Below are 27,928 nucleotides of genomic sequence, written 5' to 3' on the forward strand. Positions count from 1 at the left end.
ACACGCCCGCCTCTCCTTACACTCCCTGTCCATCTAGCTGTCTACACCAGCAGCAGGCCCAGCATTTTAAAGCAGTGTTTTTACCTGCAGCACTAATAACAAAGATTATCTGTCTCAAGAAGCACTCAAGTTTCTTAAATATTAGGGCCCAGAGAAACGACATCCTTGCTTTTACCAGAGAAATCAATTTAGGCACCTACTATTTGTACACCACATGCATTGATGAGCCAGCTAGAACTAATACACCCCAAAAAGCTCTGCACCTTTTAGCGAGACAGATAAAATCACATGATGACAGTGACTACAGCAGCCATTTTGATCTCAATCATTCAGAATTCAGAATTGCTGAGAGTGTTTGGAAGAAAAAGAGCGCAAGTGGTAAATTAGTGATTGGGTGAAAGGTGTAAAGTTTGGTCAGCATAGTGTGTTTGCTCATAACTACTTTCTCATGTGGTATCCTCGTGTATTTCTAAATGTATTGATAAACCCATACACGTGAAAAAGCATGAAAAATATAGTTATAACACACTATAGGAATATAATGAGTTTCCTGTGAGTCTCCAGCTCTGTTCTAATGTGACCTGAAATCTTGATATATTGTGTGTGTGTGTGTGTGTGTATATATATATTCTAATATATATATATATAGATATATATATTCTATATATATGGCTTTCAATAAACACAACTTACAAAAATTTAAATTCAAATAAATTAAAAAGTATTTATAATATAAAGTAGGCTAGACTTCCTCTATATGGAAAGTGTCATAAGATTCTGCTATGATTTGGTGCTAAAAAGATACATTTGAATTGAATTATATGGTTATTATGGAGCTGGAGAAAATTACATACCAGCATCTCTAAACCTTACTAATTCACACATTATATCTTACTTATATAAAAAAAGAACTGTATCAAATATAACCAGCTGAGACTTCAGGAAGTTAGCCATACAGCCCAAAAATAGTCTAGCACATTACTCCTCATAAATTGTATTTTTAGCAACATATTAATTATTGAGCATTAGAGGTGCTGGTTGGTGTATTAGGGTAGCTTTGGACAGAGCCACACAGTTTGCCTCTGTTTCCTGTCTTTTTGTTAAGCTAAGCTAACTTGTTGCTAACTCCAGCTTCACATTTAAAAGGACAGATATGAGGTTGATATCAAACTTCTCAAACTAACTCTCTCTTGGCAAAAAGGCAAAATTAACTTTATTGTTCCCCCGGCTAAATGACTAGTCAATGTCCAAATTTGTTCTTGGCTGGCGAGTGAAACAAATCTGCCAACCACTTACGCATTTTTACCAGCATTTGGCTAAAACCTGTCATGTTCTATTCAAGAACTTGTGAAATTGCTTATGTTTTACACAGATATCATAGGTTCAAAAAAAAGTGTGAGACTGTTTAATTGATGTGTTTCTCTTATCAGTGTATGCTATCCTTGATGATGCAGTGTTTTGTCTGCGGTCACTACTGCAAAGGTTATCTCACACAATATTTGTCTTTCAGTTTCCAGCACAGCCAGCTCTGCAGTACACGCGTTCTCCTGTCTCTTTCACTGAATATAATTTCTGTGTGAAGATTGGTTTACAGATATGCAGCTAATGCTCGAGTTGTGCAGTTGTTACTTCTCTTTATTCACACATTTCTTGTCAGCCTCGACAGACAGAGAACACAGAAAGGTAGTTAGGCAAGACAGGAACACTATGGTGGCACAATTATGTTTTTATTGTACTGATGCTTTGTAGTCTTCTATTGCTCTGCATGGCTTGTATTCTGCCTTGAAGAATGTCTGATGTTTTGTTCCCATTTCTCTCTCTATTGAGTCTCGTTACCACCCTATCACCCTATAGGTTTTTTAAATTAATGGCAAATGACAATAGAAGTATACTGTGTGAGAAGCAGGTGTCCAAGTCATGACATGGGTTGGTAGCAATGCATGAGTAAAAAAGAACTGCTTTTCATGCATTTTTAAACTACACCTCCACTTTTTTTTACTGGATATTTTGAGCCAGTTGTCTGCTATTTACTTCACTACATTTCCCATTCATGCCTTTGTGACAAATAGTCTGCTTTAAATGCTGGGATTGAGTTTAAGTGTGTGTGGGGGGAGGAGTGCATGCAGATGCGATGCTGCCTGCAAGAAATGGAAGCACATTCGTTCGTTTGACCATAATGTGATTTTGCAAAACCTTGAACAGTGTCCAGCATCAAAACTTGGGCTCATCTGACCACACTTAAAAACACTAAGCTCTCTGCATTAGAAAGTCCTCTTGTAACCTCCACAAGTGTACTGAAGCAAGTGGCACATACTGTCTCTCACTGTAGAGATAATGTTAAACCCTAAATTGTTATTGAGACAGTCATTTCTTCTCCTTGCGATACAGAGCAGCTCTGTTTGTTTTTAGGAAAGCAGGCACAATTCATTACATTACTATAGTATTCATTCAAAGTCATTACGGTGGGGTCTGGGACTGTCTCACGCCCTCGACACAACAGATGGGTACAGAATGTAAAAGCTTCTATACAGTCAGATAACAGTGTCAGGCCACTATGGGAAAACATATTTGCAAACTCATGATCAGGAACATAGAGTAATTGTCATCGTCTTGAGGTCATAGAGAGGACAGCTTCTTCAAAATTGAGGCGGTATCATGTCGTGACAAGTGTATTGATAAATCCTCCATTCTCTTCAGTAAACCTTTCAGTATGAGATATCACTAAACTATGGTGAACATTAAGCTTGATAAACATCAGCATGTCAGCATGCTTACGTGCATTTGGCTCCAAGCACCGCCTCACAGAGCTGCTTATGCTCCACACGTGGTTTTAGTCCTTCCCTAAGTCGTGCACATTAAGCTGCAGAGTTTAGGGTGTACAACTTCATGGCCCCAGACTGTGAGACTGTATCTTTTCCTCTGAACACTCTGAATTCAGTTCTTTAGATATTATTTGTTCAAAATCCCATTGAAGTTATTCGTTGATACTGTTTGTGTAGGTCAGTGATTCTAACTCCTCAAAATCCACAACTGCACATTTGAGATAATTATAGGGTAATTAAGTCATTTAAATTCTGTGACGACACTGTAGTATACAACAGGTATGTCCAACATAAACACACAAATGAGGCAGACAGTGATGTGGACATATTTGGCCAAATGCCATATGAAACGTCAATGGCAACATAATCATAGTCATTTTTTCGTCCCTGTAATTAGTGTATATTGACATTGCTTAATTACCATGATTGCTAGTTAGGATGAGATTTCAATAGCAAATATCTGCCTGTTCAGTACAGATGGTGTGTCAGTGGACTTTACTTAAATACTGCAGACCACAGAAGTTAGACCACTGAACAGAATGAATAACAACATGTAACACTATAAAATGATACAAATGATACATGTGGAACTTCCTGTTCTAGATCGACTGTGTAGAGTAAAAACCTGCCTTTTGCCTCATGCGTTCACTGTTGTTTGACATATTACTGAAAAGAGCTGTGAACATATGCATTGGCTTATGGAACATAGATATATACATAGAATACACTGCTAAATTAAAGGAACACTTTGAAAACACATCAGATCTCAATGGGAAAAGAAATCATGCTTGATATCTTTCCTGACATGGACTGGATAATGTGTTAGGAACAAAGGGATGCCACATCAATAATGGAAATGAAAGTTTTCAACCTACAGAGAGCTGAATTCAAAGACATCCCCAAAGTCAAAGCAAAAAAAAAAAAAAGATACGGCAGGCTAGTCCATTTTTCCAAAATGTCTTTGTAGCAACTCATAATGGTACTCAGTAGTTTGTATGGCCTCCACGTGCTTGTATGTATGCCTGAAAATGTCGGGTCATGCTCCTAATGAGATGAAGGATAGTGTCCTGGGTAGGGATGTAAACAGTTAGTCGATTAATCGGTTAATTGTTGAAAAGAATTTAATCGATTAAATTAAATTAATCGGGTTAACTGAATCTAGGGCCATTTTCCACAGGAGTTTTTTTCAGTGAGATTTCATGGTGTCGCCAGTTGAGGGTGACATTGCTTAATCTAGGCCACAGCGAACGTACCTGAACGTAACGCGGCGACAGGCGACAAATGATGACAAAGACGCTCAGTGTAAACTCTGCGGTGCTACGTTTAAGTTCAGCAGCTCTACGAGTTCACTAAGATACCACCTTCAAAACCTGCAACCGTGTTGCTAGCAATTAGCATTAGCCACTAAGAATTGAATACATGCTAATTGCTAACATGCTAATGCTAATTGCTAGCGCATCATCGCTATCTGCTCCTGTGTGTAAATAAACATGCTCAGCACACTCGTCACTCTCAACATTTCTGCGGGAAATTGTTTAATAGAGGCCCTTCAATTTTACTGTCACCTTCCTCAGGGATGATTGAAGCTGTGTTCAGTACTACATGTTACTGTAAGTAGTAGTAATCTTACTGTTACCTTTCTCAGAACAAGGGAGATTATAAGTGCTGCTGCTAATGTTTCAAGTTTTTCATCTAAGTACTTTACCAGATAATTATATGTAGGCTTAATATTGTGTAGGCTAAGCCCATATTGTATAGCTTTAAAAAATATTTTATGTTGCTTAATGTTTCACATGCAACAGGTGAGCCAGTGCACAATTATTATTTTTTATGTATTTCAATTTTCTGTGCAGAATTTATTTTGGTTAAATGTCATATCTGTACCATAGGTACAATAAAACATTAGTTGAGGAATATAACATGCATTTTTTATTCACTGTATAAGCAATATTTAGCTTTATGTTAAAGACACCGTGAGAAATGTATGTTCTCAGGAAAAAAGCAGCTTATCAGTTAATCGTTAATCGATCGATAAGGTCAATCAACTAACAATTAATGAATTAATCGATAATTTGCATCCCTAGTCCTGGGAGATCTCCTCCCAGATCTGGACCAGGGCATCACTCAGCTCCTGGACAGTCTGAGGTGCAACCAGGCAGTGTCGGATGGACCGAAATATAATGTCCAAGAGGTGTTCTATTGGATTTAGGTCAGTCGAGCATAAGGATCAGTCAATGGTATCAATTCCTTAATCCTCTAGGAACTGCCTGCATACTCTTGCCACATGAGGCTGGGCACCCAGGACCCACTGCACTAGCATGGGGTCTGACAATGGGTCTAGGCAAGGGTTTTTTCCCCACACTTAAAAAACACCCACACAACCGGTTTCACATGAACACTGCAGTATTTCAATTCCTGTCAAAGCCGTTTCCTGTTTCAAAACTTTCCGCCTGTTCACCATAAAAGCAACCTGTCTTCAGACTTATCTTGACAGATGTGATTTGCCCAGACGTAGGGTTACTGTGGTTTCTGCTGCTGTTAAATTTATTTGCCTGCACATCAGAATTCCTCACAGAAGCAAAAAAATGTCTAACAACACGGAGCAAAATGGAATCGCCGTGTATCCAAACACAGCGTATGCTCTTGTGTTTGGATCGGTAATGGCGCTGGGTCTTCCTCTCAATGCTGTATCATTGTGGATATTTTTACGCTTCCACAGCCTCAAATCCACGAATGCTGTCTTCATGGTCAACCTGGTGATCTCAGACCTGCTGCTCGTCATCTCCTTGCCCATGAGGATCTACTTTTATGCCACAGGCACCTGGCCACTGAATAGTATGTGGTGCATTTGGATTACAATGCTCTTTCGCAACAACATCCGCTCCAGCTCCATCTTCATCACCTTTATCTGCGTTGACCGGCTGCTCGCTGTGGTTTATCCTCTAACGTCACGTCATCTTCGAACCCCTTCCAACGCCTGGAAAGCTGCTGCGCTCGTTTGGCTGTTTGTGGTGGTGGTGAACATCCCAGAGAGCGTGAGATTTTCAAGATGCTTCAATGAAAACAAGTGCAATAAATCTGTCTGTTTTGAATTGAAACCATATAATGATCAAATGCCTGCATTAGATTATTTTCAGCCTGTGTTAGTATTCATCATGTTGGCAGTCAATGTAGTGTGCACCACTATGGTGTCTTGGACTCTACACGGACATCTCAAGGACTCTGCAAAGGTCAACAACAAGGTGAATGTCTTGCTGATTTTTGTCATGAACTTGGTGATGTTCACTGTATTTTTCTTGCCTGTGTCATTGACTGTTTTCTTTAGGACATCGGATAGATTAGTAGTCACACCACTGAAATGTCTTGCTAGTGTAAACTGCTGTCTGGATCCTCTGTTGTATTACTTTTCATATGATGGTTTCTGGAAGAGAAAAGAGGAAGTAAATACTGAGAGACAGGAACATGTGGCAGTAAATACTACTGAAGAACTATAGAATATGCATTATTTGTGTGCTGTACATATAATATGAAGGTCGTTAGGAAAATAAAATAATATGCTATGTTATCTTAAATAAATCTCGCTTTTGCACTGGATACAGATGTGGGCAGTGGTAGGGAGTGATGTGGGCAATATAGCTCAGTACATTTATTCAAGTACTGTACAACTTGAAATGTTTTACTACATTTGTCTCACAGAGCAGTTTCACCCTTCTTGTTCGGTGACAGGAAGGGTGAAACTGTGAAAACATCCTATTCTCTTTTATATTGGCTGATTTTTTATGTTTCAAAAAACTGAAGGATTCTCCTTAAATAAACTATTTAACAACTCTCTTGGATCATCTGGCATTGGCACATGACAAAACAGGGCTATTTTTCAGAGCTCAAAAAACTGACTTGGCACTGCAAACATATGATGATCTTTTAGAATATAATGCATTGCAGTAGAACAAACTAGCCAACAGTATATGGATAAAGTGGATAAAATTAGCTCATCTACAACAGTAAAATGCAACACACACACACACACAGACACACACACACACACACACACACACACACACACACACAAAGGAGTCAGCAATATTAATCTAAAAACATCAGATAAAATAGTAAAACACTGACAGGTATTATTGCAGGAAGTAGCCTAGTAGTGACTCCGACTGGTAACGGATGAGCTGCAGCAGTTTTTTTATACAGCTATCTTGTTTTTCTTTCTTCAGATATGTGAAATGATTTGCCCATTGTGATCTTCCACTATTCAAACAATGGATGGATTTAAAGAATAATGCTGATCTCAGAGTTCTAAGCAGATATGTTTTTTTAAGAAATAGTGAAATAGTGAAATTGTTGTTTTATTATATATTTTTTTATTTAAATGGTTGTGGAGACATCTTCAGCACCAAACACAGTGCCAAAGCTGCGTCTACTGTTATGCATGAACATCAAATGTACACTGACTACTGAGGTCTCTTATTCTGCAATAAATATAGTTTTGTGTTCATCCTGTAATACTTCATGCTTTTTGTGTGGCCTATTGCATGCAGACGGGTGGTCAGTTGTTGCAATAATGCAGACAGACAATTTCCTTTAAGTCACTACAACTGCAAAAAAAAATTTGCTAACGATTGTCAAATGTTTTGCAATTCCTGTGTGTGTAAGGTGTTGCATGAAGGCATGTACATTTCTAGGGCATCACCCCGATTAAAATATGTTCCCACATGCATGCGGATAAAATGGTCATTTTGTACTCCCAAATGAATACTTTTACTTTTGGAACTTTAAGTGCATATTTTGATCATTCTTACCTGCTTTAAGCAACTTTTTAAATACAGGAGTTTGATATGTAGTTGAGTATTTTCACAGTATGTTAATAGTACTCAACTAAAGGATCTCAATAGTTTCCCACCACTGTATTTAGGTTACCACCATAGCACGACTGACTTTCAGTGGTTGTTTTTTCCATGTGTGGCACATCAAATGTTTCAGAACTATGAACAACAAAAACATTTGCACATGCTTGCAATTTGATCCTCAGCAATGGGGGCAACAGCACACAATGATGGATTGGCAGTGGAATTTTGAGAGCTGTCTCAGTCACGTAAAACGTAGAAAAAAATATTGCTACTGTAACACCTACTACTACTTTCTGACACATGCATGCAGATGTGTTGCATCCTACACACAAATTTAAAACTAGTTCAACTTATAAAAAAAAAAAGTTCCCCTCCTGCTAACCCTCCTGGGAGTTAACTGAAATAAATGTAAATTATTAGTTCAAAGTCGACTCATTAGTTTGAGTTTTTGAACTTGATAAAACAGTTACAGCTTCTTTCTGTTTACATTCTCAGTTTGAGGAGTCATGTTACAGCGATGGTTCCTGTTGAAGTTAAATGCTAAACTTGATAGTTATCATTATTATCAGAGAAAGACAGAAAGGTTTCATCTTTTTATTGAGCGGCCCCTTGTTGGTCCATTAGCAGCTGAAAATGAAACCTAGAAATTCTATGTTTAATTTTAAACCTCTGACTGCCGTAAAATTCTCAAATGTTGCTGCGGTTCACTAAGGACTGTCACTCAAATGAGCATTTTATCCGACATGACTGACCGCTCTATCTCAGAATCAGAAAGAAATTGATAATCAAATCAAGATTATTTCAGTAAAAAACAGAACAAACAAAAAAAACACACACGCACACACACATCTACCAAATGTTTTGCATTTGTATCCTTATCTTTTTAAACCAAGAAAAAAAAATCACCAAATGTGTAAAAGTCACTACAATGGGCCTCCTCACTGACTCTGTTATAGCAAACGATAATAATGTGGTAGAGGTTAGTGTCTTTGAAAACTTGAAAATGTTTAATGTTTAATTTCATGTGGAAAACATCAACGTAAACCACACATCGCTCACAACACAATACGATTGAAAACCTGGGGGTGCTTTGTCAGTGAAGCCATTTTTAGATTAATAAACAGGGTTGGAAACCTGCAAAAAGAAACTATACATATCTACATAATGATGTATATTTCCAGTTCCGGTTCCTGATGACAACTTTAATTTTACACTGGGAGCACCCTGTCATTTTAAAATCTGTATTCTGAAATACAGAATGGGTGCTCTGGGGTTTTGAGGGTTAAACTTGCAAGTTTAGAAATGTGCACAAAGTAACACCATGATACAATCCTGCCCTCAACCCCAGCCTTACTTTATGTCTTGTTTTCATAAGTAGGCTTACTGAGAACCAAACCTAACCCCAAAAACCACATGTGCTCGTCCTCTGCAACTGTTCTGATGTTTAAGCTCACATTTCACCTACATAGTCACAAAAAAACGTGACCTCTGGGGTGTCGCTCAGTTGATAAAGCATCCGCCACATGTACAAAGGCTCAGTCCTTGCTGTAGCAGCCCAGGGTTTGAATCCGACCTGTGGCCCTTTGCTGCATGTCATTCCCCATCGCTCTCCCCACATTCCTGTCACTCTTCAGCTGTCTCTGTCCAATAAACTTGAAAAGGCCAAAAAAAAAAAAAAAAAAAGCATGACCTCCTTTCTTTTTAGGATGTGAGTGCCATTCAAACAATACTTAAATGTATGTGTTAAATGTCTTCTAAATAAAGCCAGTTCATCTATAGAGTTGCTTCTGGCCAGATTCTTGCTTTATCATGACCCTTTATAAATTGGAGATTTGCGTGAAGGCATTTTCCTCCCTCAAGCAGCTCCATATATGTTTATTGTAACCTTTACCTGTGCCCTCTACCAGGGAGGAAATTGAATGCTGAGAGGCTGAACAGAAAAACAGCCCCTACTTTATACAACCCTCACCTCTGTCTTGACTTTTAGCCATAATATACCATAGTATTGCAGTCCCTGTTTGTTCACTACCTTACTCTGCTGAGGCCATAAAGTCAAATTAATTTTACTTGCTATTTCGCCAGGACACTAAACAGCCTATATGTATGACTTTATTCAGCGTGGAGCGGATTGTTTTTGTACGTGGGTGAAATTGTCTGTATTTCACAGGAAAATGTTTGAGGGTTGGAACAGACCTGTGTACATGCAGCTCTCGCATCTGTGTGTGTGTTCAGATTTAATTTGTATGTTTCAGAAATACCTTTTATTTATGCGTGAGTTTCTTGCCTTTGAGTGTATCAAGGTTAAGCTCTTGTTTGTTTAGAGCGCTCTGCCTGTAAATGACTGATATCGCAGATCTAGAGGGACGGGAGGGTCTGACTATGGTTATGAATGTGTCTGCTAAGGCCGGTCATGGTGAGCTGACCCTCTACCCCCGAAGGTAAAAACAAAATATTTTGTCTCTCACTCTCTCTGTCTCTTCCTTTTTCCTTGCACACACAGCACAAACATTAACATTCACATAAGTACGCTACAAGAAAAAAAAAAAAAAGCCTAAGCAGGTACATTCAGGTCTGCAAGCATCGCTGCCAAGACCCACAAACAAGCCTGTTGTGAAGCAGCCAAGTCTGCCTTGGACCAGAGGAGGATTGCTATTCAAAGACAGCAGCGGCTTTGGTGGCTGTGGAGAGTCAGGCAGCACAAAGAGCCAAAAACAGAGCAAAGAGAAAAAAGGGACAAAAACAAATGCTGAGCTGCTGAATGGACACAGGAGACACCAAAGAGCAGAGGAACAACAGTACTCCAGCTTCTGAGGCCTAGAGAGAGAACCCAGAGATCATTTGAACAGACGGAACTGAGCAGGAAGCAGCTCTTTTTTTTTTTTTTCTTTTTTTTTTTCAATATGACATGAGGGTGCAGTAACAAATCATATCACATCTTTAGAGGGTTGAATCCCAATTACGGTACTGGACTGCAGTTTGTTTTGTTGTTTATCCAGAAGGCAAACTGAATGCACAGTGATTCAGTTTCAACCTTTTTTTTAGACACAGTGCCACCTTCACAGATATTATCTTGAACTCTGTGAGAGTAGAGTTACTCTTCAAAAGAGCAGACGTGGCAGGAAACAGCTCATATTGTAAATACCAGGCAAATGATTGCATTGCTCAGTTTCATCAATTAGGCTGATGATGAAACAGGTCTAAACTACATTTCATAAAAAAAAACAACAACTATAAAATCTGTTTTGAAATGATATTTTGATGATCTCTTGCTGCTGCCTGCACAGAAACACTGAAAGCCGCTACGAACACATACACACTTTCACTTTGGTTTTACTGAACGTAATCAACAATGACACCACAACATCTTTCCCACAGTTTGACTTTTTTTTTTTTTGCTGAGCGTTCGATTTATATCACTGTCCATTCAATATGAACCTACAGCCATCTGCTGGTTAACCTAGCTTAGCATCAAGACTGAAAACGGGAAGAAACGTCTCTGTGCAAAATGATGAACTTGATGAATTCCTTTCATGGAACAATCAGAGTAATTTTTAGATTTTTGAATACAAAACATTGGCATTGTATATGAATATTTACACTGCATGCCATAAAACTTCCCTCAGTTTTGTGCTTCCATTGGTTTCCATTCATTTCCCTACAGTATGAACTGTAATTCTACCAACTTGTTTAAAGTTTTAACTGATTATTAAGAATCGACTCATAAACTCATAGTTTTAGCATCGTAGATCATAATTTAATAAATGCTTTAATGCAAATGAAGAGCAGACCATTGATTTGATGATTCATTAATGCTTAAAAGTCTTTGTGGCAATATGTCATAAACAATTATGTAACTTAACAATGAAAAATGAACCTCACTTGTGAGATCATCTCTGTGGATGGTTGCGCAATATACAGGTTTCATATAATACAGCATCATACATTTAGAAATTGAAAGCACATCTGCATGCTACAATGAAAAAACAAATGCACAACTTTTGAAATGTTGTGGGATCGAGAGATGTGCGAGGCTTTTGAGCAGATGACAACTTCTGGCTCAGTTCCTTCCAATGAGGCGAGTCAAAACGGGGCCAGAAGGCACTCTCATAGCTTCAGACCTCTGCATGATGTAGGCGGCATCAAAGCGGCGCCACCGACAAGAGCCGTGGGGAAACGCCGGGGGGATAATGGTCTATCTCTTTGCCTCTACCTCCTCTCATCCCTGCCTTCTCCTGCCTCCCGTCCTCCCTCCCCCTCCTCCTCCTCCTCCTCCAGCCCGAGCCAGCTGTCAGTGGGAGTATGCGGAGGCACTGCACTCTGTCACACACACTAAATGGAGAGCGAGGGCGGAGAGGGGTGGATAGAGAGATCTGAATTTGGTGTCAGTCGAGTGATTAGGCCATGTTATACAGCTGAGGAGAAGACGGAGGCATCGGGGGGAAAAAAGGGAGGGTGTAAGGGGAGATATGGGAGGAAGGATGGGGGCAAATAGAAACATGGGAGGGTGATTATTTGAGACAAAATGACCTCTAGGTTGAGGGACAAATAAGAGACAATGGAAGGCGATGGATGATTGATCAGAGACGCAAGATGGAGTATCAGGAGCTGTCTTGTCTAGAGCAGTGTTTTGTTTTAGTTGAAATGTATGCGCTGGAAGGCAAAACTATTAATTTGAATATAAATGTCTAAACACATTCCCCCAAAACTAATATTCAGAATATATCAAGTGAGCCTTGATTTCAGAAAAGTGCACGCACTTCCATCTCTGTGATTATATACCAAATAACAGCACGATGGACCATTGGTTTCAGCATTGAAGAAGATGGCTTTTCTATTCTCTCCATGCGTTCAGTAAATGATCAAATTAAGATGCATGAGTGTGCTTTTCTATCTGTCACACTTGCTGTGCACAGAGGGATCTCCACACAGACCTGCATTGCTAGAGAAAATAAAAACATGTGTGTCTCCATGCAGCAGCATTCTTAGGCTTCCCGCCTGAAAGATACATAAAGAAAATGTAGATTTTTATTATTATACGCTATATTGTGTTGGCCATTGTTGTTTTGTGGTCTGAAAACAAGCTTGACCATTCATAATCTTGCGTTATCAATTATAGTGTTCTGTGCTGGATGATGCCAGCTTGTTACTGATAAATCTCAGCAAAGTGCCTGGAAATATAACACATATTAGGTTATTGCTGACTGTCTGCTCAGTGACAAAAGCTTCTATATGTTCCACTATGTGAAATGTCACCCAGGTGCACCGAGGGCAGCTCATTAGCACCACGTCTCTCTGCAGCACTGTATCATAAATGGATGTGGAATAAGCCCAGAGCAGCCGGGAGATTTTGCTCAAAGAACAAAAATCAATACGAAACAAAACTATTACATCTACTTCATTACGCCGCAATGAATTTATACACAGGGTCTCCTCGTGAAGTTGATCTAATTTCAGCCCTGTAGGTCGTTGTGATTGCTGACGCTGTTTTGTGAGCAGCACAAGGCCTTATGTGACATTTTTAAGTAGTAGTTTGGGCAACCTTAAAGTGTCCTTGTGACTCGGCACCAAACAGAGCTGACTTCTCTGCAGGCAGCAGCGCATTTAAAAAAAAGAGAAAGTCTTATTTAATGTTCTGGGAGGGGCGAACTCTGACAGCTCTCACTACACATTATATATTTATTACACCACACTGCAGTCGTCAATTTTAAACCAATATCCTCATCATCTACTTATTGTTTCCATCATCATTTAGCAACCTGCACCGCAAATGACTGCCAGTAATGCATGTCACTAATATCTCCCAAAAGTGAAATACTTACAGGAGACAAATAGAATTGCACATTAAACTACTCAACCAGGTTAGAATACCTAATACACACACCGCACAAGAGAAACTTTTTTTTTTCCTCTTCTGGACTCCGAGCACACAGACAGACACAGTGTGATATCACATTAGCATTATAGCTCGCAATTCACTATTCCCAGGGTGGCGGATACGAAAGTCTAGTGGGCATAATGTGTGTCAATAATGAAATGGTATGAAAAACCTGGAGAGCAGAGACTGAATTTATACAAAATCGGCCATTTGCAGCAGGTTGTAATTTTGAAAATAGCCTTGATGATAAAAATGAAAGTATTTTGCCTGATGCAGATATACAGAGTCATATAAAACAAAATAACGTGTCCCTCCAAGCTCCCGGATGACTTGCCTCGCTAGATTAAGATTAGTTATTTTGCACGCAGCTTTTTTGTTTTAGCATATTTGTTTCTGTTGATTAATGGCTATACTTTATAGAAGATATGTGGCTGTGCTGTAAAGCCTTGAGGAATATATTAGCCCACACTATGTTTATGTAAAAGATATGGGGGAGAAACATTTGGTATTATTTTGGGAGATGGTTATTAAAATTGACATATTTTTATTTATTTTTGTATATTTTTGTTTATCCTGCAGTGTAGTTACAAATTGCAACCCTCTCGCCCCCTGTTCCAAGTGTTAAGAAAAACTATGACTGCTGCAAACTGCAGAAACAATGTGAAGTACCAGATAGTGTTTAGTCTTAGTACTAGTTTAGTGTTTTGGTTTTTGTCCATTCTGGGCTGCTGTAGAAACATGGTGGACACCACGGAAGAGGGCCTAAAGGGTCATTCTAAGCTAACAAAAGCACCATTCTTATTTTAATGCACTAATACACAAATGAAAGCATAATTATGGACATTATATTCAATTTCTGCCATACTATGTAAATAATCTGACACGCAGCACCTTTAATAGTATGTCATGTGTATGTAAAAGGTGATGATATTGAAGTAATATTAAAGTTAGTAGTGAAATATAGTCAAATTTAAGTATACCTCATGTTTCTGAGAGTCCCAGCACCTCAGCTTGAGAACCATGCTTTGGTATCTCTGTCACCTCTTTGTACGCAAGCTCAGGGAAGCCTTTCTGTCGCCTACACACCACTCAGGTCATTTCCCAGTGAAAAGAAAACCAAATTTAATTTCATCACTGGATGGTGCGGATTCAAATCTGTGCATTGTCATCTGTTTGTATTAGTTTTTTTTTTTCTCTTTTCTCTCCCTCTAGATAACGCTGGCAATATTTTCTCTGCCTCCCAGAATAATCCTTAACCAGCAGAGATAGTCCAAGAGAAAAGTTCCTTTGAGATAGGCTACTCAGGAAAATTGAAAAAGTTATTATTAATCCTACTGCCCGGCACCGGCTGCACACACACACGCACACACACACACACACACACACACACACACACACACACACACAGACAAATGCCAACACATGCCCACTCACACCTTACAGACAAACTGAATGAAACGAGGATTTTATTTGTTTTCTGTGGCAGAACACAGTAATGTTATTTTTGTCAAGATGAGCCAGAGATTATTCATTTTGTTGCATACTTTCCAAATAAACGAGAATATCTGACATTTAAGCTGTGGTGGTGAACACTGTCTCTACGATAAGGAAATACTGGTGTTTTAGCATAAGTCTGTCTATGTTTCCTCTTAAAACTTTAAGGTCCTTAGGCTAAATTCCTTTAGTGTAGAAATATCACTGTTGGTAAGCACAACAATTTCAAAAATGTTATTTTTGGAGAACTAAAAAAACAAAAAACAAAGAGTGAATTTAAAAGTGAACAGGAGGTGCAGACTTGTGCCAGGATTGGCCTACATTGGGCTGATAACATTCTATTTCTGTTGTAGCCTGCATGATAAACTAAAACTGTTTCATAATAATGATATTTTAGTATGATTAATTGCATCCTCAGGCAAGAAAAATAGTATTGTAGTTTTTAAATCACATGTGTGTGTGTGTGAATCACGTTTTAATTATAGTCCTGTCCTTCTAGTGTTTTCATAATGTCATTTTAACGTTTTAGAGCGTTATTTTAAGGTTTTCATGTGCTAAAAAATGTTCACGCTCTTTTGGGGTTTTCATACCACATGTTTTCTATGAAAAGATTTGTTCATGGGGTCTATTAAAAAGAAGACAGTTATTGCGTTTCGAACACTTGTTTTCATTATGGAGCTCTCCTCTGCGTGGCGGACTCATGGCGAGCTGGTGTGGGTTGGGATGCTCCAGAGAGAGGAGATGGGAGGAGGAAGAGGGGGGAGGGAGGAGAGGGGAGGGGAGGGCGGAGGATGTGTGTGTGTGTGTGTGAGAGAGAGAGAGTGAGTAAGTGAGAGAGAGAGAGAGAGAGAGAGAGAGAGAGAGAGAGGGGAAAAAAGCGCCTGAATCCATCTCTCTCCTCCCCGTGACGTCGCTCGGTCTGGGCCCGGGGTGCGCTGCTCTCTGGTCCCGTCTCAGCAGAAACCACTTTAGTTGCTGCCTCGACCGTCCACACCAACCTGCGGTTCATACGCGCGCGGTTTAACGGTGCGGCGAGGTGCTTTGCGGACACCCGGTGTCCTTCTTCTACTCCACGCTGCCTGTCTTGTCCCACATTATCAGTGAACTGTTCCCACACTCTGCTTCAGGAGAGAGGAGAGAAACCTGAGGCGTTGAATAAGAAGGGAGAGGGCGAGGGAGGGAGAAGGAGAGAGAAAGAAAGAGGAGAGAAGAGGAAAGAGGTCGCCGTAGTCTCCTCTTCATACCGTGGCTTCAATCTCCGCCGAGAAGATGCTGAGAATTGCCGGCGTGTTGGCTGTAGTGGCTCTGGGCTTGAGCGCCGCTCACACCAAAGGTACGGTAGGTGAAGGGCAACTTGCTTGCTCAGTGTGGTGCGCATCTGCGTGTGCGCTATGGCTCTATTATAGGTGAATGTGGCCGAAAGAGAGGCTGTGAATTGCCCATCTCATCCACATAACTGATTGATAAGGTGTTGATTACAGTCTGTTTGTTCTTTTCTCAAGAAAATGAGTGTTATTATCTTCCTGCAGTGATCCTCTTTGGACTTGTGGAGACTCATAGACACTTAATAATCACTGTACAACTGCACAGACCCTGATAACACTTGGGGATATTTGTTTTATCCCTTTATTGTTTCTGTAGCACTCAATATTGAGCTTACTGTGCCCTCATCATAGCCTTTTTTTTTTTTTGGTTAATCTCATGTGGCATCACTGTAATATTGATTCAGGGACTTGCAGGGCTGTTGTGATATAGTCTTCTCATTATTTCAAATATTTTCTGTAAGCAGAAGAAACCTGCTGTCCTATTGTTAGATGTTATGAGACTGTGGGTCTTTCCTATTAAGGTGACTGATGGGAAAATATAGGTAGGTGGAATATACAGCAGAAAATAAGTTGGAAAGTAGCATCTGGGGTCTGACAATACCTTTCATTGACTTTGAAGGTGCAAATGAGCATGAACAGTGTGGTTATTAGTGCACACGTGGCTCGTAATTAGCTTACTGTAGACTTCTGGACAGGGAATTTCCCAAAGCTAAACAAGAAAAGGAACGGTTTATATCCTTCAGAAACAAATCTGTGGATGCAGGCAAGATGACAGGACCCAGATTCATCTTGCAGCAATGTGGGGATATTTTCATCCGTACCTGTTGACCCCAAACTTTGATCGAGCCTTCTGAAATCGCGTACATTACTTGCATGCACAAATTATGCACCGGTGGGATTCACCAGCGAGCTAATTCACAGTTGCAATTAGCCCATTCATATTCTAAAACAAGTGAGAAATAATCCCCAAAGCCACAGATATATGATAATGACATCCAGATGTCATAAATGTGTGCCATGCTGTTGGCAGTTTTGCTTCACAGCTGAGCTAATTTTAGGTCTACCAGTATCCCTACTGCAGCGGGGACCGCTCAATCCTCCAGCGAGCTTGGCATGTGCCGTAGGTAAGCGGGTAAATGCGGCAACAGGTTCGTGCTAATCAACTCCCTGTAGACCGGGGTTGGCTTTTACACGGTGAAATAACAAGGTGACACCTGTCAGTTTCGTCTGCGAGCCAAGAGACACCACAAGTGTGATAAGCTGTTTATCCTCCTCGCCTCCTGACACAGGAGGGAGCCTTCCTGCTGGCCGACTTGCTGTGCCTGCAGCTGCAGTCGTGTTGTGTGCGTGTGTGTGGAAGGGAAACATATGCTAATAGACCTGCTGCAGGCCCTGACTTGGACCAGAGGTCAAGATTTTGCCTCCTGTGCACTTTCATTTGAATAGGATTTACTTTCAAGCAACATTAGGGTGACTATTGTGCTGTCTTTGCATATTTTATGCCGAAACCCTTTGTTATATGTTTGCAGATATTATGTAGCAACTGAATATGTTCATATGTGCTGGAAACAACTGGATAGTTGCTTTGCAAGGAAGATTTTTTTTTTCCATCCAGAGCTGTGAAGTAAACAAATTACTGCCAAGTCAATAAAGGCTGAAAATCCAAGCACACCATGGTTCTAATTGATTCCCATGGGCCACTGTACAGTGCAGCTAAATCCAGGAGAAAATAAGAGTCTATTGTCTCCAGGATCTGTTGCTACGCTGACCCCCGTTTCCTTTCCAGCTGCCACAGATTGCTGGAAGCAGAGCCCACGTGAAGAAGCAACGAATGTAAATCACCATCTATTTCTTACCCCTAAATCTGTTTCTCCAGTTCCAGTTTGAAATGACAACTTAAATAGTGCTTTGGTGTCAAATGTGGCAAAGGATCCGCCTCCGTAGCGCAAATATGCAAACCTGTTTTCTAGATAACTTTGAAGCGCCGATACTCCTGTCATTTTCTGTTTAGCCTCCGTTTCATTCCGGCAGAGCGTGGACGCGCAACTTCCTTTAATCACCGTCACCTCGGAGTCATCCATTCAGACTTAACTTGTGTGTCTCTAAATGTGTGTGTATCTACTTGGTATGTGTTTCAGAGTTGTCTGTAATCAGGGCTTGAAGCACTAACATCCCTGTGTGTGTGTGTGTGTGAGCGCGTGGATTTACCCACACACACGCTCTGAGACTGATAGAGTGCAGCCAACATGTTGACAGCCGCCAAGTATGCAAAAATGGGCGAGGAGGTGATGTCGTTTACAAAGGAATTATTGCATTCACCGATACATGCTGTGGCTCAAACGATTTCCCCAGGACCGACCCTGTCGCCGCTCGACAGGGAGAATCTTCTGGCAGCGAAGCAGAAAGAGCTATAGAGTTTTTGCCAGTGCTGCCCGGAGCCCTGCTTTTGTGTAATTCCAAGCAATATGAACTCTGAATTTAGATAGCTCATTACCAGCACAGTATATTTTAATTCAGCTACCCGCAGCATGACGCTTTGTTGCTCAAACCTTTTTGCTGCTTTATTATGTCCAGATAAACACACTGTTCAGTGCATGTTTTTTTTTCTATCTGTAAACATGCAAACCTTGTAATGTTCAGCCTTTCTGTGAAGTCGCAGGATTAATTGACACAGGTCCTATAATTTATAGTTTTCTATATAGGTCTTCTGTATGTGTGTCTGGATGTGAAGACGGCTCCTCTGTGTGCGTGTACAAGGGATAAAGAAAGCCAAGTGGATAGTCGTTTGGGGATCCCATTAGCAAATAAAAAAGGGGGGTGACAAAAAAAGAGAGGCAGATTTATGTTTCCCCTTTGGAGAGCGGAAGTGCATTATGGGAGCACTCTATAAATCCTCCAATGAGTCTATGACACGGGATGTGGCACAGATCCTGCCCGGTGTCGCCGCGGCCAGGGAAACGTTATGGATCTTTTACAAACACTTGCTTTGTCCTCCGTTTTCAAAGCTGATCGCTGCTCTCTGTACAGCTCTACACCATTTAAGAAGTAGGAGGGCTTAGTGGCTGTGGCAATGGAGAGGCGCCAGGCCACTGATCCCAGCGCAGTTCTACAACCATCAGAGAAAAAAGATAGGTTGATAGGATAGTGGATAGGTTTAAGCTATCGTCTTCAAACAAGTAGGAGAAGCAGAGTTCCTGTGATCCTGTGATTACAGATGCTAGATCAAAATGAAGCTTTACAGCAAGCCCTGTGTCTCTGGTATCACACAGCGAGGATATTCCAAGATATTGAACTTTAACTTTTTAGTGAACAACTGCTGTTCCTATTGCTAATGAGAAATCAAGGCTTTCCTCCCTGCCTGAGCATTAACGGCAGGGTCAGCCACACTGGACAAAGATTCCCAGCACCTGTTGTGTTGTGTGGCTCGCTGTTTGACAACCTGGGAACAAGACTATCAACTATCTCTCTCCAGTAAGACTGACTACACCTTTAAGCATGGGATGAGAGAAGAGTTAGTGTTGTGTGGGTGTTTGCTGTCTCCTTGTAAACATACAGAGAAAGTCGTGAATGAAAGGAAGTTTTGTCCCTGAAAACTTTTATCAGATCTTAGTGCAATGTGCTTATCTAAGGTATTCCACCATGGCCTATACATTCACATCTTCCTCCATCTTTACTCTATATACAGTGTCTGACTCTTTTCTTTTCTGCTACCTTCACTATTTTTGTCTCCTCCGACTCTATTGTCTTTTTAGATGTTGAAGGAGGAGAAAGGAGGGTGGGTTTAAGAGTCACAGTGTGTGCAAGCATGTAGTTCAGTAGCTGAGTGAACTGGGAACGCCGCGCAGTGAGTGGGTGTCTCATTTTTCTCTTCCTTTTTTTTTTTTTTCTTTTGGTGTCTTTGAGTGGTCACGGCTGACCATACTTGGCAGCAGATATTCAGACATCCAAGGCCCATTGATTTGCCCTACAAAGAGTGAGAGAGTGAAAGAGAGAAGAGAGGATTGAGAGACTAGGCCAGAGTCGTTTTTTGCAGAATTAAGTTAGAATTCCCCAGTGTGTGTTTTTAAGGTGTGTTTATAGAGAGAAGGAATCACTGAAAAGTGATGGAAAAGGAATTGGAAAGGACATTTGAAACAGTAGTTGAAAAACACAAGGTCCATTTAGTAACTGAAGCTTTCAATCATTTCACCTGCGCTGCAACATCAGGTAGAGTTTGCCCAATTCTATTGATCAATGATGAACTTGGATGCCGTATCCATTAAGTCACCCACAGGTTTCTGAAAAGCCCCTGTATAGCTCCCAATGTGGTGGCCCTGGCTGCCACCATCTTGGCAGTCCTGCCTCCGCTTGCTCCCCATTAATCCAAAAATAGCTAAAGATGTGGATCCTGGGTGGAGCTGAGGTGGGCTAAACACAGCCTGGTTGCTCAATCAGAACACCTGTAATGGCACCCATCTGTCATGTTGGGTGTCATGTACGGAGAACCTAGCTATAGAGGCCAAAACTGTTTTCTGTACCAGGCTGTAAACATGTTTATTTCCGCTGTGAAGTTGGACATTTTAACATGGGGACTTATGGAGACTGACTTGTTCTGGAGCCAGCCTCAAGTGGCCGTTTGAGGAACTGCGGTTTTTGGCACCTTGCTTCACTTCACACCCTGAAAAGTTGCCAGGAAATTTCAAAGGAAATTTCACAAATTAAACTGCTGGTAAAATGAGACTGAGGGGGCAAAAGAGGCAGACTATTACGATGGATAATGGATATTCAAGCTGAACACCGACACATCATGTTACTCAAACACTCACTTCACAATATTGTTGGCAGCATGTGGCGTATTGTATTGAAGTTCATTATTTCAGAGTTTGTCCGGGGGAGAAAAAAAGAAAGTTTGTAGAAGCTGGCTACCAGCCAACCTCCATATTGCTAGCTGTTCTCCTGAAGTCTCTGTCTCTCTTTGGGTTACTTCACTTCACTAAAACTCAGATTGGTGATCCTGGATGATAACGGCTATCATGAAGCCGGTTACCACCTGTCTCTGTTACACTGGGTAAAATGCTCAGGTGATCCTGTACACCCAGGATAAATCTGCTACTGCACCAATTAAAAGTGATATTCCACTTTTTTGAAAAATATTTTTATTTACTTTTTACATATACACAAGCCAACATAGACAGTCCCAAAAACAGACAAACAGTGCTGTCTTAGACAAAAACAACCATAACAATAACAAGAACAACAGGGATGGGGCCATATCATTCATAAACAAGAGAATCATACATGGTACACAAGAATGAGAATGGGGGAAATCCCCCCAAGGACAGCATCCAGTTTTTACAATCCACCACAGCAACATCATTAACATCAGGTGCACAGTAACCATGTGTTGAGCCATACTGTGATTTTCTCACTTATGGTCCACCAGGCCTTTCAACACGATGGCAGCTAGTCTTGTACCAATATAAGTCATGAATGGGGACCAGATTCCATAGAAATGCTCATATATTTTTAAACTGTATGTGCATGTAGATAGACATACCATACCAGAGGAGCATCATGTTCTAATGTGCTGTTTTTTAAATAGATAAAATGGATTATTACATGTGGGTACTGTATGTGTGTGTATGTTATCACTGCAGTGCTGCACTTCATCAAGTTTCTTAGACGTTTTAAGCATCTTACCAGACTCTCACCACGTTCCTTTAGTGAGTCTCATGACCCACAGTACATGAAAAAGACACCACTTATACACACACACAAACACACACCCAAGAGCTCTTCAGGATTTTCAAAGCACTCCACTTCAATCCTCCTCTCATCCATTTCTCCATCCATCCATTTTCCTCCAATCACTTACCTCCAGTCCAATCTCACCAGTGGGCCCTTCTATTTTTCAGTGTGGGGTGATGATACATACGTGGGACACACACACACACACACACACACACACACACACACACAAACACTGATGAGTAGCAAAGGGTTACACACACAGATAGTGCCTGACCTGTCCCTCTCCACCAGCTGAGTCTTGCTGACCTCAGAGGAAATGATCAGAGGGAGAAGATGGAGAGAGTTAGAGGACGAGTGAGAGGATGGAGGGTCAGAGAGAAAGCTGCGGATCTTTGTCTCTGTGAGTCATAAATCTTCACACTTGACAGTTGGAGCACTCTGAGTTGAGTGCAGACTTTTATAATGGACATGCAGACAGAGCAAAGAGCGGAAAGAGACAGCTCTCTGCTTTCCGTATTGACTTGTATGTATATTGTTAATACTGTCTGTTCCCTGTTTCAAAATCCTTCATCAATTCATACATTATTGGTTTAGGGTTAGGGTTAGGGTTAGAAAAGTCCTACTATGCACTTAAAGGTGGATCAGTCAACTGACCATATTTTTCCAGAATGACTGACTTCAATCAAACAGTGTTGGGAATTTGATGTTTTGGAAAAAAGTCTGGGCTTTGTTGGCTGGCTAAGAAATAACTACTGACTATATAAAGAATGGACAATGTATGCGTGACATCACTCGTAGGTTTCTGTAGAGCCGTTTTGAAGTGGTGCCGCCATGTTGAAATATGGATCATTGGTGGACCCGAGGTAGAGTGAGAGATATCTGGGTGCTCAAACACGTCACCTGTAATGCCACCCACCTCAACGTCAGTCAAAGCTGCCATGCTGTTAGTTATGCATAACTTTAAGCCTTAATATAATTTGAACAGGTGATTTTTATAAATAATTCAGCCTCAGTACATCTGTCATAAACGGTGAAATGAACTATTGAGCAGAAAACTGTTTTTTGAACCAGGCTGTAAACATGCTGATTTCTGCTGTGAAGTTGGACATTTTAACATGGGGACTTATAGAGACTAGGTCTCAAGTGGCCGTTCAAAGAACTTATGCATAGGCCTAATAACCCTCTCAAACCCCCTGTTAGACGTTTAAAATCATTTAAATAGAGACAAAATGATTTTCAAGCCGGAGCGTTCGGCCTCATGCATTTTCTTTTCACTGTGTCGTTAATGTGAGCTTTTTTTTCTGAAACCACTGGAGTAAGGCTACTGTGGTTTCATTCCTATAGACAGTTCCATATTCAGGAGCTGTCTGTTTGTGCACTGTGCGCAGCAACACATGTTCTTCATTGCCACAACCCCATTAGAAATCGTTAACGTCAGGTATTTGCTAATGGTTTGTAAGGTTGATGATTATCCACAGGTACTGGGCTGCTCGAACACACATTAATCAAGTGTTAATTTTTATTTCCTTCATTAGTCTAAAGCACGGCACAAACACCGACACACACACAAAATACACACTGCACAACAAGTCCCTGTGTGATTTCGCCTTGATGATTGTGTTAAGTGCTCATCACTCGCATGTCTGTTCTCCTATCTGTGCTCAATTTCAATTAATCCATCCATTTCCCCATGAAGGCAACAGTTGTCATCCCATATGCTAGCCACTTACAGGCTGAACAGGAGCTGGCAGAGCTTATACCTATACACCCAAACATTCCTGAACGTACACAAACAAATAATAAAACACATGCTGTTGCTATTCTACGGACATAAACACACAACAACATACACATTTTCTGCCTGTTTTCTGCAGGCTCATGGGCGCTCTGTGCTTTCTGGCAGTTAAAACTCCATCAGCCGGAGGTCCACAGATACGACCCTGATAAAGAAGCACGTTATTCAGTGCTACTTGTTGTGAGTTACAGTACTAGTGTCAACGCCCCTGGCGTTAGTCCAGCCTGCCAGCAGATGCTACAAAGTCTGTCACCCTCCTGCAGTGGTTATGATGAGATGTGATTGGAGGCAAGGTCTTCCTGGCTTATGTCTGTTTACCTACATTATCTTTGCTTTGCTATCATCAAACCACCTTGACTTTCTATTGATGTGCTTAATAAGACTGTAGTGTCAAGCCGATGTATATTTAATACCTGTTGATGCATCCTAGATTGCTAGAAAGGTTTTGAAAGCTGAATTACAGACCATGTTTTGATAGCAGAGAATGTGGTTTTTATTCTTCTTCATAAATGCAGTGTGCCGCTGAAAGTGTCAAGACGACAGCCGAGTTACGCAAGCAGACGTGAAGGGAGTCTGGCACTGTCCTTGGTCTTGGAATGAGACAATGCCGCTGAGAAAGACGATGCAGTTGTGGAGCTCTCCATTGTGCTGAAAACAGGCCTACTGGACGATTTTGTCTTTCCATTAGCTCACGCAGCTCAGCGTGAGTGGGCTTTTTGCATACACCGCTGTGCAAAAATATTGGAGGGGGTGGAGATATGTGAGAACACACCAGGGACCTGACGGCCTGTCACAGCTTTGATAAGGCTGAGCAGTGATTGATGGGTGACAGATGGACGGGTTAGAATGGCCAGGAAATGTTCAGAATTTCAATGATAATGCTAAGCAGTACTGTCTTAACATGTAGCTCTTACATCGTGAGACATGATGGTAATGTAAGACTGGATGATGGGATGTTCTGGTTAATTGAAAGAGCTTAAAAACCTGTTTTCACAATCACAATCTTACTATGAGTAAGAACATGAACATGCACTTTTCCTCAGAAGTAAGTACAGTTTTACAGAGTATAGAGTTATTTCACGTGAGATTTCTGAATTTGTGATTTTGTCTGTCCTCTTCTGACTGTTGTAGTGAGTGGGATGGACTTTTGTGGCTGCAGAGTGATATCACTTAGGCTCTATTCAGACCAGATCAGGCATTACGGTGAATCCACCACAATACAATACAATACAAACAGACTCTTAGCACCCCACAATAGACTGTGGCGGTCTATTGTGGGGTGCTAAGAGTCTGTTTATTTGCGCTTAATGTATTGAAACAATCAGAAAACAACTTTTTATTTCTCTGACTCATTGTCTTCATCAATACCAGCATCACTGTCTATGTCGTCTAATGCTCCCTCTGTCAAATGATTGGAAACTAAAGAAAACTTCTTGGTGTCACTATTTTTAAGTCAGACACATGTTTATTTCATGAAGCTGGGTACATGAAATAAATAAAGCTAGAGCAAAACAGGTAGGATTGCACACAGTTTTAGAGACATTTTCGTCTGGGTGTGAAGCAGCTTGACGGGTATCAATGTCTGATTGGCCTCCACAGCGTGTTGTCGGAGTGCGTTTTAACAAAAGTTGAATCTGACTCAACTTCTCCATTGCAAGTTGTGCAAAATGCACTTACCCCCCCCCTGCCCGTTCAAATGAATGTGTGTGTGTCGTGACTCAGGGCCACAAAGCCAAGAAACATAAAGTGTCTATAAATAAACAGTGCTCCGACCGTATGAAGTGTATTGAGTTGCGGCCAACGATTCTCACAAGCCGGCTGTTCTGCAATATTTTCAACCTTCTATAGAAATCTCGGCACAATGATCCTTGAATCCAGTGGCTTTGTGATGAGTTTATGCAGAAATGTGTACACCGTGTGCGAGTTATGACTTACGAAAGACTTCAAAACTTGAAATATGTTCATGTAATATAGTGTCCTCCAAAGACATCTGCAGCAATTGTTCTCTCATGCATACACACAAATACGAAAGAACACACACACACACACAGGTGGAACATTGGAAATGAACAGGTGGGACCGGCTTTGTGTAAAAGACCTGTCACGGATGCAGCAATTTTATCCTTACCGCTGTAACTGGGCCACTGACACACACACTAACACACACACATACACTCTGTGAGCTCCTCCTCTCCCCTTTCTAAAGGTTCACCCCAGTTCCCTCTGGCTGTTGCACAGGCTCAGTAATTGCATGCCCAAACATGTGTGTGTATACGTCTGTGTGTGTGACGTGTTTACCTGCGTCTAGGTCAAATCCTGCGGGACGTGAACTCTCTGCTGGGTTGTTTCATTTTTTAACAGGACGCTCAGGGCCTCATTTGTCCCTGTGTGTTTTGGGAGAAATCACCAAGGTGCTCCCACCTCCCTCCCCAGGAAGAAAGAGTAGAGAGAGAAAGAGCGAGCACTGAGCGTACCTGTCAGCTCTTACATAAGCCCAACAGGCTCTTGTAGTTAGCAAAAAAAAAAAACTTGAATTTGACACAATTTGATTGTTTTTTTTTTTTTTGCACGTTTAGCTGTCACACCGGAGCCGCTGCTTTAGCTCATATTTGTGTCCGGTATCGCTTCATCCTTTGCTCTGGTCCTGCGGCAGACAGCAGCCCGGCTGTAGCAGCCTGCTCCCTGTTACCAGGAGGAGGATCTGGGTCACTGTGTACCTGCTCCTCCCATCGCTTTGCATCCTCTCACTCCCCCACGTTCATCCTCTCTGTTCTCCCTCCCTTCACCCTACCCTCATCCATGTCTATTTTCTTGTCTGCCTTTGTCTAATATTGGACCCAATAATATCACAACTTCAAATCTCTCTTTCTCTTTTTTATGTTTTTTTTTTTCAATCTTTCGTGCTCATCTTTATCTATGTCCCCGCTGGGATTTCCTGGTGTAGCATTAGCATGGAGGTAATTACCGACGGCAAGGCTTAGCCAGGTCTTATCACACTGTTCTCTCCTTCCCTCAGGATCTGTCTCTCCCCTTCCTCTTTCTCTTTCAGTCTCTGCGTCTTTCACCTGGACCCCATGGAGATTCTCCTTTTTTGCAAAGGCATTGGGTTAAGGACATTTAAAAGCTAAAACTTTAATCATATTTTTTTTCCTTCTGCCGTTGGAGTAGCTTTTGTTGACTTTATTGGACTGACTTTGCTTTATCAAGGCCAACCATACCCTGAAGAGACCGTGAGAGTCGAGCATACACGATGATATATGAAAACATCTTGCATTTCTCTGCTACACATGCATAATTACATGAACATAGACTCATAAATGCAAACAAGAAAAGTTGACGCATTTCAGTCTCGATGCACGAAAGCTGTCCTACATGTTTGGACACTGCAGTCTAGCTAAATCGTGGAAGCTAATCATAAGGTGGTGAATAATTGAGATGCTACAGTACGCTCATTCATTACAGTCAAAAATGGATGGCAGCAGACAAACACACACATGCACACACACACACTCTCAAGCACTTTCTGTCCGACCCCCCCACCTCTCCATTGCTCCTCCTGCCCTCTATTTGAATATCTTGTCACTTGGAGACATTGTATGTTAACATGGATGCCTGTGTGTGTGTATGTGCTTGTGTGTGAAGGTCACTCATCTTTCTAACCAGCACATCATTATTAAATAAATCATGAATCAACCTCTGGCTCACTCACCACTGCTGCTTCTCACTGTTTGGTTCTCATGTTCTGCTGGGGGTATATATATATATATATATGTGTGTGTGTGTGTGTGTGTGTGTGTGTTGGTCAGTGAATGTGGAAAGGCAGGCATGCTGTTGAATGTGTTCATGCATGTGCATGAGTATATTTGTGCTTATCTGTATGTGTGTGTGTGTGTGTGTGCGGGTCTGGACCCCCATGAGCTCTCATTATGGTGAGAGTGGATGGCTGCGCCCAGCCCTAACATCTGTCTCTGAGAGTGGAGGGGCCCCACACCGAGTTTTTAGCCAGGGAATGCCCTCAGAGGTGAGGCTCCATG

At 41.2% G+C, this 27,928-nt stretch overlaps 2 protein-coding genes across 2 annotated transcripts in view; both read left to right on the forward strand.

The window, feature by feature from the left end:
- Positions 1 to 5,230: 5,230 nt before the first annotated feature.
- Positions 5,231 to 6,650, forward strand: LOC104919385 (lysophosphatidic acid receptor 6). The gene has a single exon (XM_010731393.3). The coding sequence runs from the start codon at positions 5,408 to 5,410 to the stop codon at positions 6,314 to 6,316; it is 909 nt and encodes a 302-aa protein (XP_010729695.3). The 5' UTR covers positions 5,231 to 5,407; the 3' UTR covers positions 6,317 to 6,650.
- Positions 6,651 to 15,891: 9,241 nt separating this feature from the next.
- Positions 15,892 to 27,928, forward strand: part of LOC104919397 (calsyntenin-2) — a 238,843-nt gene continuing 226,806 nt past the window's right edge. Inside the window, exon 1 of the mRNA XM_010731408.3 lies at positions 15,892 to 16,377. Coding sequence (XP_010729710.3) covers positions 16,314 to 16,377 — 64 coding nt within the window. The 5' untranslated portion in view covers positions 15,892 to 16,313. The remainder of the gene's footprint in view (positions 16,378 to 27,928) is intronic.

This window comes from Larimichthys crocea, chromosome VII (assembly GCF_000972845.2).
Source record: "Larimichthys crocea isolate SSNF chromosome VII, L_crocea_2.0, whole genome shotgun sequence".
In the NCBI taxonomy this organism is placed as follows: domain Eukaryota; kingdom Metazoa; phylum Chordata; class Actinopteri; family Sciaenidae; genus Larimichthys; species Larimichthys crocea.